The sequence below is a fragment of the Leucopleurus acutus genome, assembly GCF_964270905.1.
Source record: "Leucopleurus acutus genome assembly, chromosome: 1".
NCBI lineage: Eukaryota > Metazoa > Chordata > Mammalia > Artiodactyla > Delphinidae > Leucopleurus > Leucopleurus acutus.
Genome location: NC_139142.1, coordinates 75,976,416 through 75,989,935, shown reverse-complemented (window position 1 = coordinate 75,989,935; position 13,520 = coordinate 75,976,416). Strand labels below are relative to the sequence as shown.

General features: G+C 41.2%; 1 protein-coding gene across 2 annotated transcripts; it reads left to right on the top strand.

The window, feature by feature from the left end:
* Positions 1–337: 337 nt before the first annotated feature.
* Positions 338–13,520, top strand: PARP2 (poly(ADP-ribose) polymerase 2; the record flags this gene model as incomplete). 2 transcript variants are annotated; one of them, XM_082839817.1, is made up of 16 exons in its annotated part: positions 338–383; positions 1,346–1,480; positions 1,812–1,882; positions 2,482–2,532; positions 7,863–7,959; positions 8,386–8,461; positions 9,076–9,178; positions 9,787–9,949; positions 10,207–10,345; positions 11,391–11,454; positions 11,536–11,670; positions 11,927–12,054; positions 12,219–12,318; positions 12,665–12,763; positions 13,007–13,131; positions 13,252–13,520. In XM_082839817.1, 16 exons carry the CDS (start codon positions 338–340, stop codon positions 13,409–13,411), a joined length of 1,692 nt encoding a protein of 563 aa, XP_082695943.1. In that variant the 3' UTR covers positions 13,412–13,520. The 2 variants fall into 2 exon arrangements, with proteins under 2 accessions (XP_082695943.1, XP_082695944.1); XM_082839818.1 differs by lacking the exon at positions 338–383 and adding an exon at positions 852–889.

Below are 13,520 nucleotides of genomic sequence, written 5' to 3'. Positions count from 1 at the left end.
GGGAGAGCCCTGTTAGGGCCGCTTTTGGCCCTAGTCTCAGACCTTCCCAAGGGACATGGGACGGAGTGACCGAACGCACTCAGCTCGTGGCCCCATCGATGAGCTTCCCGCCGCCCTATGCCGAAAAGCAGGCTCAAACCACATTTATAAGGCTCCCAAACCTAAATACATTTGTCGGTTATGGTGACTTCCCGCAACACATTGCGACATGCAAATACTGCGGAGCGTTCCTCCCCTGGCAACTCCTCGCTGGGACGCACGCGCGCTACGTGCTCCAGCCTTTTGACTGCGCCGGCGATATTTGGGAGAGGGTTGATGACGTCAGCGTTCTGGCTCCATGGCAGCTCGGCGGCGGCGGGGGACAGGCGGCAGCCGGGCGCGAGGTTTGGAGTGCATTGTGGGGGGCAGAAGGCTGGGGGGCGGGAAGTCGGTAAAGGAACGGTGCCCTCTGCTATAGCCCTTCCTACTTCCATCGCCGCCTGAACCAGCACTTGTCTTGGTACCGAACTTTGAAATTTTCTGTTCTCAAGAGCTTTTGGGATTGCAGAACTGTGTATAACAGCTTGTTGACCTGTAACAACTAACTTAGTGCCAGCACTATGTTAAATACCTAATGTCATCCAGTTAAAAAAAATTAATTGTAAGGTGCATCATTGTTTTATGTACCACTAAGCAAGGAGAAACGCTTCCAATTAAAACATGATTCACTACTTATAAGTCATCCGCGGTAAAATGCATCCCAGTTTCAGAGATAATAAAATGCAACTCTTAGAACTGACTTATGATGAGATATCATACTCTGTGTATTGTGTTCTTACGTGCATAGGTCCACCCCACAAATTCGGTACTGTGTTGTCTTCCTCTGGATTTATCAGTTGGGGCAACTGAGGTAGTAAGAGATGAAATAACTTCTACGCGATTAAACAGCTGAAAGAGACAGGGCTGGGCTCTAAGTTAGGCACAGACTCCAGAGCACTCTAGTAACCATTATCTCATACCACCTTAGATAGTTTGAGGATAGATATTTGGGTGGTATTGGGGCACAAGTAAACGGAAGAGATAAGCAGGCTATGAGACTCGTGCCTCAGGCCATGAGCTCACAAGGACCTCAAGGCTCCATTTTGCTTTGTTTAGTTTTATGTGGCTAGAATAGCAATTCAGGAACTCACACTGTTTTCAAGAACAGTGGTGTAGCAGTTATTATTTCTTTGTAAATTTACAAAACCACCTCAATCTATTTCTTTAAAAAGATGTTTTTTCAAAGTAGCATCATATTCAGTGTGTACTCATTCTTTCTTTTGCTTCTTTGCCCATGCTTTTGCCCATTCTGTATCACTGCATGAAGCTGAAAGAGTTAATAATGGCAAAACAGCTACAGAAGACCCTCCACCTGCAAAGAAAATTCGAAAATGCCAGAAGATGAAAAAGGAGCCTGTGGCTGGAGGAAAGGCTGATAATGACAGGACGGAAAACAAGCAAGGTCAGCTCCCAGACATACATAGGCCAGGGAGCTCCTGGGCCAGCAAGGGGTCTCTGGGAGGGGTGAGGGTCGGGGGGTGGTATCTTGTTTTTTCAACTCTTATTTCTTCCTTTCTTGAAGATATAATTAACTTTCTATGTTTTGGGCATACCACAGGACTAAACTACTCTCTCAAAATCTTCAGTTTCCTGTATTTGAGATGAACTGAGACCTGGGCAGATCAGGAGTGCTTGGGAAGGGCAAAGTTAATTATGACAGGTTTCTGTCTAACCATGATAGATAATTTTGATTCCCATACAAGTAGATGTGGTACATATCTGTCTTTCCTCAGAGTCTGTAAAGACCTTGCTGTTAAAGGGCAAAGCTCCAGTGGACCCAGAGTGCACAGCCAAGGTGGGGAAGGTGAGAGACTCCCATTGATTTCTCAGGGAGCAGTTGTTCGTTTGTTATTGGGATTCCTGTCTGGAACATTGCTAGTATCCATTTTAGGAATGCTCTGCAAAATATTACTAGTGATTAACTCTCTCCAAGGCTGAGTGACAGCAGGGGTGGGGTTTGGGGGTAATCATCAGGGTGATTTTTGGCATGGTTAACTTCCGGAGTCGTCATCAGCTTTCCACACCTCATTCTCTTTCTCAGTTAGAAAATTGTATCATTATCAGTGTTCTAATGAGAAACTGCCCTGGTATGTATGGCATGAGTTACTGATGAATGGGAAAAGGATTTGAAGAATACAGAAGAAAGGCTTCCTCTGGAACAGGTTTCCTTTAACTGAGTTAGACTGATCTGTATTTCTGTAATTACAAAAAGGCAACATGTTTTCATCATAGGAATGACAGTTTATGTGTAGAAGAACGTATTTTTGCATTTCTTTCCCTGGAAGATGCATGTTGGTAGAGTGGGAGAATACTACCTCGAGGCATAAGAAAATTTAGAGCCTCGCTTAGGATCTCATCAGGGCTGTGACTGTACAAATGTCACTTTTTTCCTTTTCTCTCTAGGCCCATGTATACTGTGAAGGAAATGATGTCTATGATGTCATGCTAAATCAGGTAAGGGAAGAAACTATTTTATTTATGGGAATTTCTTCTTGATAATTATTGTTGACAGCGTCCCAGTGCCCAAATCTTTAATTCTGAAGTCCCTTATATTAGACCCTAGGGGTTCATACTCCCAAGTACTCAGCCCTAGTGCACTCTACCTGATTGATAGTGGAGTCCTCTATGAAAAGCAGATCTTTTAGCAGATTTTATATCTTTTATTGAACCTATGAACCCTCTGTTCATATCATTTTGCACATTTTCTGATAGGTTGTTGGTCTTTTTTCTTATGGGCTTTGAGGAACTTTATATAATGTGGAGGATAGTCCTTTGTCTATAATATAAATTGCTTATATATTTTCCAAATTTGTCATTTGCCTTTTGATTTTCCTTATGGTATACTTTTTGCCCTTACTGAAGTTTTACATTTTTATGTAGTTAAATTTATTTATTTTTTTAAATTTACTTTTTATTGAGGTAACATTGGTTTATAACATTATATAAATTTCACATGTACAACATTAGATTTCTACTTCTATAAGCACTACAGGGTGCTCACCACCGAAAATTTAGTTCCCATTTGTCACCATACAGTTCTCTATGCTCATCAGAGATATGGGCCTCTAATTTTCTTTTTTGTGTTGTCCTTGTCTAGTTTTGGTATCAGGGTAATGTTTTGTTTTGGGGGAGGTTTTTTAATTACTATTTCAGTCTCTTTACTAGGGTTTGGTCTATTCACGTTTTCTATTTCTTTATGATTTAGTCTTGGAAGGTTGTATGATTCTAAGGTTTGTCCATTTCTTCTAGGTTGTCCAGTTGTTGGCATATAGCTAGTCATAATATTCTTTTATAATCCTTTGTATTTCTGTGGTACTCATTGTTATTTCCCCTCTTTCGTTTCTGATTTTATTTATCAGAGCCTTATCTCTTTTTTTTCCTGAGTCTAGCTAAAAGTTTGTCAATTTTGTTTACCTTTTCAAAGAACCAGCTGTTAGTTTCATTGATCTTTACTATTGTCTTTTTAGTCTCTATTTCATTTATTCCTACTCTGATCTTTATTATTTCCTTCCTTCTGCTGACTTTGGGGCTTCATTTGCTCTCTTTCTGGTTCCCTTAGGTGTGAGGTTAGATTGTTTATTCAGGATTTTTCTTGTTTCTTGAGGTAGGCCTGTATTGCTTTCAATTTCCCTTTTAATACCACTTTTGCTGCATCCCATAGATTTTGGTATGTCTTATTTTCATTTCATCTTTAGTATTTTTAAATTCTCCTTCGATTTCTTTGTTGACCCAATAGTTGTTCAGTAGCATGTTGTTCAGTCTCCACATATTGGTGGTTTTTCCGGCTTTCTTCTTGTAGTTGATTTCTACATTGTTGTAGTAGTTTCACGTGATCAGAAAAGATTTTTGATACGATTTCGGTCTTCTTATATTTATTGAGACCTGTTTTGTACCTCAACATATCAATATGATCTATTTTTGAGAAAGTTCCTTGTGCACTTGAGAAGAATGTGTATTCTGCTGCACTTAGATACAGTGTTCTGTACAAATCTGTCAAATCTGTCTGATCTAATGTTTCATTTAAGGCTGCTGTTCCCTTATTAACTTTCTATCTGGATGATCTATCCATTGATGTAATTTGGGTGTTAAACGTCCCCAACTATTATTATGTTGCTGTCAGTTTCTTCCTTTAGGTCTGTTAATAATTGCTTTACATATTTTGGTGCTCCTGAATTAGGTGTACATATATTGAAAAACTTCTCTTCTTAATGAATTGTCCCCTTTGTCATTATGTAATGTCCATCTTTGTCTCTTGTTACCTTTTTTCCTTGAAGTCTATTTTGCCTGATATGAGTATTAATTATACCCGCTTTCTTTTGGCTGCCATTTGCTTGGAGTATCATCTTCCATCCCTTCACTTTGAGCCTGTTTGTCTTTAGAGCTGAGCTGAGTCTCCTGGAGGCAGCATATAGGTGGATCTTATTTTTTAATCCATCCAGCCACTCTGTGTCTTTTGTGGGGTTTTTTTGTTTGTTTTTTAATTTATTTATTTATTTTATTTTTTGGCCGCATTGGGTCTTCGTTGCTGCACGCGGGCTTTCTCTAGTTGCAGCGAGTGGGGGCTACTCTTTGTTGCAGTGTGGAGGCTTCTCATTGTGGTGGCTTCTCTTGTGGAGCATGGGCTCTAGGCATGTGGGCTTCAGTAGTTGTGGCATGCGGGCTCAGTAGTTGTGGCTCATGGGCTCTAGAGCGCAGGCTCAGTAGTTGTGGTGCACGGGCTTAGTTGCTCTGCAGCATGTGGGATCTTCCCGGACCAGGGCTCGAACCCGTGTCCCCTGCAGGCAGATTCTTAACCACTGCGCCACCAGGGAAGCCCCACTCTGTGTCTTCTGATTGGTGAAGTCAATACATTTACATTTAGGATGATTATTGATAGATGAAGACTTAGTATTGCCATTTCATCTTTTGTTTTCTGGTTGTTCTATATCTCCATTGTTTCTTTTTCCTTGTGTTTCTGTTTGCCAGTTTGGTTTGGTGGTTTTCTATGATGTCTTTCTCAGTTTCCTTTTTTTTAATGTTTAGTGCCTCTGCTCTAGATTTATGCTCTGTGGTTATCATGAGGTTTGTATAAACGTCTCTTAGATAAAATAGTCCTTTTTCCGCTGATAGCATCTTCATTTGACTATATGGCTTCCATCCTCTTCCTCTTCCCCTTTTATGTATTTGTTGTCTCAAATTATCCCTTTTTATGTTGTAAATTTGTTACCAAATTGAAGTAGCTGTAGCTGTTTTTTCTGCTTTTTTTCCCTTTAACCTTTATGCTGTTTAAACCTATTCTGATAGAGTTGCAATTTTCTGATTCTGTTTATCACCTTACTCAAAGTTTTGTGTACCTTTGTCTTTTTCTTTCAAGTAGAAGAGCTCCTTTCAACATTTCTTGTAAAGTAGGTGTAGCGGTGATGAACTCTCAACTTTCGTTTGTTTGGTAAAGCCTTTTTTCTCCTTCATATCTGAATGATAACTTTGCTAGGTAGAGTATTCTTGGCTAACAGTTTTTATCTTTCAGTATTTTGAGAAAGTCATTCCACTCCTCTAGAGTTTCTTCTGAAAAATCTTCTGCTAGCCTAATGGGGATTCCTTTATAGGTGATCATACATTTTTCTCTGGCTGCCTTTAAAACTCTTCTTTTATCATCGACTTTTGACAGTCTTAATATAATGTGTCGTGGAGAAAACCTTTTTGTGTTGAGGGAATTAGATGCTCTCTTAGCTTCATGGAGTGGTCTATCAATTTTCTTGCCCAGGTTTGGGAAGTTCTCAGCTATTATTTCTTTCTGCTTGGTTCTTTTATAGTTTTAATCTCGTCAGAAAATATTCCTTCTGTTCATTAGTTTTATTCCTGAGCTCATTGAACTGCCTTTCTGAGTTTTCTTTTAGCTCATTGAGCTTCTTCATGACAGTTATTTTGTATTCTCTATCAGGTAGATCACAATATTATATTCTGTGACTTTAAGTTTGGTTTCTGGAAAATTGTCATTTTCTTTTCATGATACACTGTAATTGTGGTTCTTCGTGGTGTTTGATGAGTTGTTCCTCTGCTAGTACGTCTGAAGTAGCAAACACCGCGCTCTTCTTTAGGTAAAGCTTTTTTAAAAATCTTGATTCTGAGGATTCAACAGGTTAGAAATTACAGGCCTTTCTTTTGTTTTCCAGTAGGTGGCGATGTAACACAAGTTTTTGGTTTCTCATCGGACCTGCCTCTAGTTACATTTGATAGCACTTTCCACCCTCCACCACCTCTGTCAGGGGTCACCCGGTGCCCTCCTTATCACTGTTGTGCCTCCAAGGTCATTGGTGCTTTGCTGCTGCAGCTGTCACTGGCGTCACTACCTGGGGCACCAGGATGGCAGGAGCCTCCGTTCGCCTGGGATCTCCTAAGTCACAGGAAAAGGCGCGGGGAGCTGGGTCGCCAGTGCCTCTGAGTTGTCTGGTATTGTTGTGTTCAGCCGGGAGCTGCCACTGAGGGTGAAGGTGCAGGGGCCAGAGTCACGGGCCCTCCATGGCTCCCCTGTCACTGCTGCCCAGTTACCTGTGGCTGCCAGCACCACTGCAGCCAGGACGCCAGAGTCCTTTGCACCGCCTCACCTGCTGCTGCCAGGTTCTCTGGGGGCATGGAATCGCAGGCACCGCCTCCACTGTTGCCCTGGTTCCACCTCCTCTATGTGTCCCAGTCCACCCACCTTTAGATGTACAGATGTGTGGAATTCTCTGGCACCCTGGAGTGTAAGACAGAGGCACCTTTGTTGAGTTGTGGATTTTTTTACTGGTTGTAGATTGAAGGGGAGAGATGAAGGGAGCATCTTTTCTCCACCATGATGCTGATATCCAATTTTTTTCTTTTTAATCTTTTTTCTCTTTGTTTATATTTGTTGTTTTGGGTAGATACTACACATGCCTGGTTAATGTATTTCCTGAATATGTCTTCATATTTGAATTGATTGATCTATCATATATACTTTTAACAGCTACCTAGTATTCTTTTATTACCACTTTTTTCAGTTAAAATATCATGAGCAGATAGAAAAGATCCTAAGGCCCCTTTTTGTTCTACCATCTGCCACTTTATAATGTGAGCAGACAGGAGGTAGGAACAGGAAACACACTTAACAAAGGAGACTGCATTGATGACCAGGGCTTGGCCTTACAGCACAAGCTGCTGTTCCTTATCATGGACTGCTCCCTCTCTTCACTCAGAGTAAGTTACTCACAGGATACCGCTTTTTAGATACTAGTCACATTTTCTCTGAATGTCTCCAGCCCAGGTCACGTTAGGTACGGGGCAGACGTGGCAGTGGTTTCTGCCTGTCCTCCCTCCCCTCCTAACATCCTGCTCTCAGCTCATTGTCAGGTTGCTGCAGCTGACAAACCAAAGCAGTAAGTGGAACTATTGAAGAATAAGTTGTCTAAACAAACAAGCATAATAGTTACAGATCTTTGGGGCATCAAAATTGTTTTCACTTGGAAAATAATTATTGGGAATGGATTGGGAGCTGGAAAATACATATGGCCTCGGAACCATCTATGGAGGGAAGTGATGATATTTGAGGTTGGGTAGAGGTTTTAGGAAGCGTCCAGCCTTTAATTCCTAGGAACTCAAAGTTTAATATAGAAACCCTTTTCTTCCTTTCTTATATCCTTACTCTTACATGAACCTGATTTTCTTGTCCCTTGCTGTCCTTTCCTCATGGCAATTACTGGTACCTGTGACCAAGGAAAAGTCATTAGTTTATGTAGCTTCCATTTGCAAACTTCTGTCCTTTTATGTTCATATTTCTATCATCGTAGACCAATCTCCAGTTCAACAACAACAAGTATTATCTGATCCAGCTGTTAGAAGATGATGCACAGAGGAACTTCTGTGTTTGGATGAGATGGGGCCGAGGTAATGACTTTCATTGTGGATTTTATGAATTATTATTCAGAAAGCCAAAAGCAACTAGGTAAGTAGCCAAAGGATCCTCTGGGTTTAACTTGGTGAAGTAGAGTTTCTATAACCTGTCAGAGGCTTAGGAATCAAACTGTGCTGCTTGAAATTGGGGAGTGGCCAGCATCCTCATTTGCAAGTTCCCATCGGAAAAACTACTAGCGGCCTGTTGAGGCTGAGAACTCTCCTGCAGTTGGGCTGCTAGTGCTGTTCAGAGGCAACAGGATCAGTTCCCTAAGCCCTTTCACCTTTTCCTTCTTCCCTTCCTGCCCATTTGTCAGATGCTAAGTGGAGAAACCTTAGAGAGCTGGCTTGTTGCTATCAGAGAACTGTTCTTGGGTTGGGGGGCAGAGAACCATCTTACATGTGGCATTTACTTTGCAGTTGGAAAAATGGGGCAGCACAGCTTGGTGGCTTGTTCTGGGGACCTCAACAAGGCCAAGGAAATCTTTCAAAAGAAGTGAGTGCTAAGAAATGAGTACAAAAAAATATCCTTCTTCTTCTTGGATACCTCTTCTTTAAGAATTTTATAGTAAGTGTGATTTGGCCTAAATGATAATGTCTTTCCACTGTGACACTGTATGATCGGAACACCAAATTGCATCCTTAGTTAGTGATTAAATCACCTGGAACTGTGAAATTGACTAAAAAGAGAAGAAGCTAATATATTCAGCACATGACCAACAATTTAGGAAATTTGGGAAAAATGAGATGAGACTATTCAGCTACAGTTTGAAAAATTATTTTACTATGATATGAAAAACTTTCTGGAGTCTCTGGGAATGTTTCTTTCAGAGAAAAGGATTGTATAGGGATCTTTTGCCTTAAATCTCAATGACTTTTGTGATGTTTGGGGCCTTTGGGAAGCTCAGGCGTCTTTTCCCATTTTTTTTGTTCCCTTTGTCTCTAGAGCTTTTCTGTCCATTCAGAGTCCTAACTCAGAATCCAGATTTATGGAAAATTGATGTCGCAGGAAATAAAAAGTTTGAAGATGTTCTTAGGAAATAATTGTAAGCCCATCCCTAGTAGTAGACCCTTGTTTGTAAGATTTTCTCACCACCTTGAACTTTACAGATTCCTTGACAAAACAAAAAATAATTGGGAGGATCGTGAGAAGTTTGAGAAGGTGCCTGGAAAATATGATATGCTACAAATGGACTATACCACCAATACTCAGGTAAACTCTGACTATACGTTTAGGGAAGAACTGTTTCCTCTTAACCAGGGTGAAGTCTAGCAGAGTGACTTAGATGAGGTCCTAGTCTCTGTTATTTACTAAGGTTCTTATAAAATCTTAGGTCCTATTTCCAGAAGTTTAATATTATGAGTCAAGAGAGGAGTAATAAATAGTCAAACTGATAAAACTATATTTAAAGTTGCCTTCACTTCTAGTTATATACCACAGTTTAAAAAAAAAAATTTAATTTTGAATGCTGAGTTATAACCAGGATGCTAAAAGGATCTATCCTGAAAACTGTCACATATCTGAAAAATGAAAAACCAGTCTTTTTAAGGTGAGAAGATTTGAGATACAATAGCTTCTTTACATACTTAATGACATCATATTTGGAGGGCCTTTTAGACTTACTCTGAGTGTTTAACTATGGGAAGCAGAAGTAGGACTAGAAGGTGGAAGTCACACTGAGTACAACTAGGTTAATAATGGAATGGGCCTGTGTTCAAGCAGAGGCCGACGTTGACCTGGCAGGAATATTGTAGAGCCCGTCCTTGCAGGGAGCGTAAAATAGATCCTTTCAGATTTTATGACTTTTTTTTTTGCTGTAGAGTGAAGAGGAAACAAATAAAGGTGAATCTCTCAAATCCCAGTTGAAACCAGAGTCACAGCTAGATCTTCGTGTACAGGAGCTGATAAAGTTGATCTGTAATGTCCAGGCCATGGAAGAGATGATGGTAGAAATGAAATATGATACCAAGAAAGCCCCACTTGGTAGGACTTCAGATTCGACCCTACATTCTCACTTCATACTCTAGTTCCTTTACCAGGATATTTTATCACCATCATGATTTAAAGCTTGCTGATATTACTGAACAAAGAAAGAGAGATTTGGGGTGAGAGGTTGCGTGGGGGGAGGAAGAACAATTTTGAAAGTTGAAAGGTGAGAGTCTTTGTTGGGCAGGGACACAAATACAGTTGACAGGCTTGGGACCCTAGTTGTGGAGTCTGATCTCTGGCTGCGTCTGCAGGGAAGCTGACAGTGGCACAGATCAAGGCAGGTTACCAGTCTCTTAAGAAGATTGAGGATTGTATTCGGGCTGGCCAGCATGGACGAGCTCTCATGGAAGCATGCAATGAATTCTACACCAGAATACCACATGACTTTGGGTAAGGCCTGTGCTGTTACTTCACTTTGGTCTTCTGCCCAGCCATATCCCCTACATCACTCAGCAGCAACTATAATCTTTTTAATTTTTCATTTCTAAGGAAATGATCATCTTGAATAGCTGTAGAGCGAAAATGATTTATAGATAGCCTATTTAATCAGCTTATGAGTATGGGATGTGATCTCCTGGCCTGATTACAACCATATTCTCTGACAAAGTGGAAGTTACCAACTCAAGAGAGAGTGGGGTCTAGCTATCCAACCAACATATAAAACACCTTCAGGCGTATCACCCTGTTTCCTATTCTTTAAGGTGACAGTAACACACTAACACCATTTCTGTGAACTCAAAGGATATTAAGTATATAAAATACATTTTATCTTTGTTGATTCTGCATTCTGGTGCTTCCTTTATTTTTATTCCTCTATTGCTTTATAGAAGCCTGTGACCTAGAAGTAACCCCGCGTGGTCAATAGGTATATTTCTGCCTCTAGATAGGACTTCATCCAAACTATTCCTTATTGATGTCAATACATCTTATTTTTATTTTTATTTTTTAATTTTTATTTATTTTTTTTTGGTACGCGGGCCTCTCACCGTTATGGCCTCTCCCGTTGTGGAGCACAGGCTCCGGACGCACAGGCTCAGCGGCCATGGCTCACAGGCCCAGCCGCTCCGCGGCATGTGGGATCTTCCCGGACCGGGGCACAAACCTGTGTCCCCTGCATCGGCAGGCGGACTCTCAACCATTGCGCCACCAGGGAAGCCCCATCTTATTTTTAAAAAGTTCCCATAAAAAGGAATTTTAACTCTAGTCCCAAATGTCAAAATCTATATAGTTTGTTCATTTTATCCTACTCAGAGTATATGCATAATATCTCTTTATATATTTGGAAGTTAAAATCTCTTACAGATCTCTATCAAATGGAAGACCCCAGTTTCTTATACCTATTTTCTAAAGGACCTATCTTTAGTCTGTTATTTTTAGTCATGTGCCTTTTGGCCACACATCAGAGAACTAATTATTGGTTATATCTCTGTCCTAGACTCCGTACCCCTCCATTAATCCGGACAGAGAAAGAGCTGTCAGACAAAGTACAGCTACTAGAGGTGAGATATGTGTGGATTGGGAAGTATTACATCTCTTGCCCCAGGTTCCTCCCACACTGATTTTCTGTCTCATCTTGTCAGGCTTTGGGAGACATTGAAATTGCCATTAAACTGGTGAGGACAGAACTGCAGAGCCCAGAACACCCACTGGACCAACACTATAGAAAACTACATTGTGCTTTGCACCCTTTAGACCATGAGAGCTATGAGTTCAAAGTAAGAAAAATGATCATTTATTTTCATAACAAAATAAATGATTCACCCTTCCCCATCCCCCTGTTCTCTGACTACTTCTGGTTAAGAGAAAACTTGAGGGCAGAACTATTTACTAGGAATTGGGAAGGTAGGGCTCTTTCTAGCTGCCCTTGTGAGACCATTTGGGCCAATTTACACCAGAAGCCCTGAGGTTCTTCAGCTCACCATGGTCTCTTATAGAGTCCGCATCAGCCATTTCTTTCATTCTTCTTCACAGGTGATTTCCCAGTACCTGCAGTCTACGCATGCTCCCACACACAGTGACTATACCATGACCTTGCTGGATGTATTTGAAGTAGAGAAGGAGGGTGAGAAAGAAGCCTTCAGAGAGGACCTTCATAACAGGTCTCCATTTAGCTTTGGGTTTGGGAAGACATTCCCTTGCCTGAAGCGCAGTTATGGAACTTACAGAGAAGGATAGCAGAGACAGCTGTTGGTGTTTTTTTATGCTTATGGCCTATGTTTGCAGGAGAGCAAGAGAGAGTACAATAATATTGGCTTTTCCTTAGGATGCTGCTATGGCATGGTTCCAGGCTGAGTAACTGGGTGGGAATCCTGAGCCACGGGCTTCGAATCGCCCCACCTGAGGCTCCCATCACAGGTTACATGGTGAGTAGAAATTGAACCCTGGAGGTAGGTACAAGGGAAAAGAATACAATTTTCTCAGTCCTTCCCTCCCCCCTTTCTTTTTTTTCCTAGATTAGGATTAGGTGGTGACCTGGCATTGACTATGACCTTCCTTTCTTAAATTCCTAAGGATATCCCTCCTTTCTCCCCAGAAAGCAGAGATTCATTGATGCTTCTGCCTTCTCTTGGAACAGAATTGTGAGGGGAAATGGAGAAGGGTCTATATTGTATTTAAGATAATAGAACACAGGGTCAGTGGTATGAGCCTCCCTTCTAACACGATGGGTTAGGCAGCTGACCTTGTTTTTTTTTTATTTGTATGTTTCAGTTTGGAAAAGGAATCTACTTTGCTGACATGTCTTCCAAGAGTGCCAATTACTGCTTTGCCACTCGCCTAAAGGATACTGGACTGCTGCTCCTGTCAGAGGTAAGGCAGGAACACATCCGTGATTTCTAGTTTATTATTAGTTCCTATTTTTCCAAAGAGAAATGTTCAGCCACAGAACCAAGAGGTTCACCTGGGAGAACCTGAGAGGGAAGCCAAGTGCAATTTCCACTGCATTCGATTCTGCTGGAGTAGGAGAAGAAAGTACTGATGGAGTTTTCTGTTTGGCTTTAGAGCCATTCATTTCAGTAGGATGTGGTCATTTAAAGATCCTTTTCTTTGCAGGTAGCTCTCGGTCAGTGTAATGAGCTACTAGGGGCCAATCCAGAGGCAGAAGGATTACTTCAGGGCAAACACAGCACCAAGGGGCTAGGCAGGATGGCTCCCAGTCCTACGTGCGCCATCACCTTGTAAGTACTCAGAGCCTGGAGGGTCAGAAAACTCCTTTTGGCCAGATAAGACTCTCTACTTTCTCTATTCAAACTTCTGAACCAGAGGCAGATGTTGACACACATTCTTCCATTTGGCAGGAATGGGAGTACAGTGCCCTTAGGACCAGCAAGTGACACAGGAATTCTGAATCCAGAGGGTTATACCCTCAACTACAACGAATTTATTGTCTATAACCCCAACCAGGTCCATATGCGATACCTTCTAAAGGTTCGATTTAATTTCCTGCAGCTGTGGTGAATGTTGATATTAAACAAACCAGAGAAAATATGATCTTCAAGCAAGAAAACAGGCAACGTTGTACTTTTGATTTTCTCATATTTTCTGTAATAAAGACAGTACAAATCTT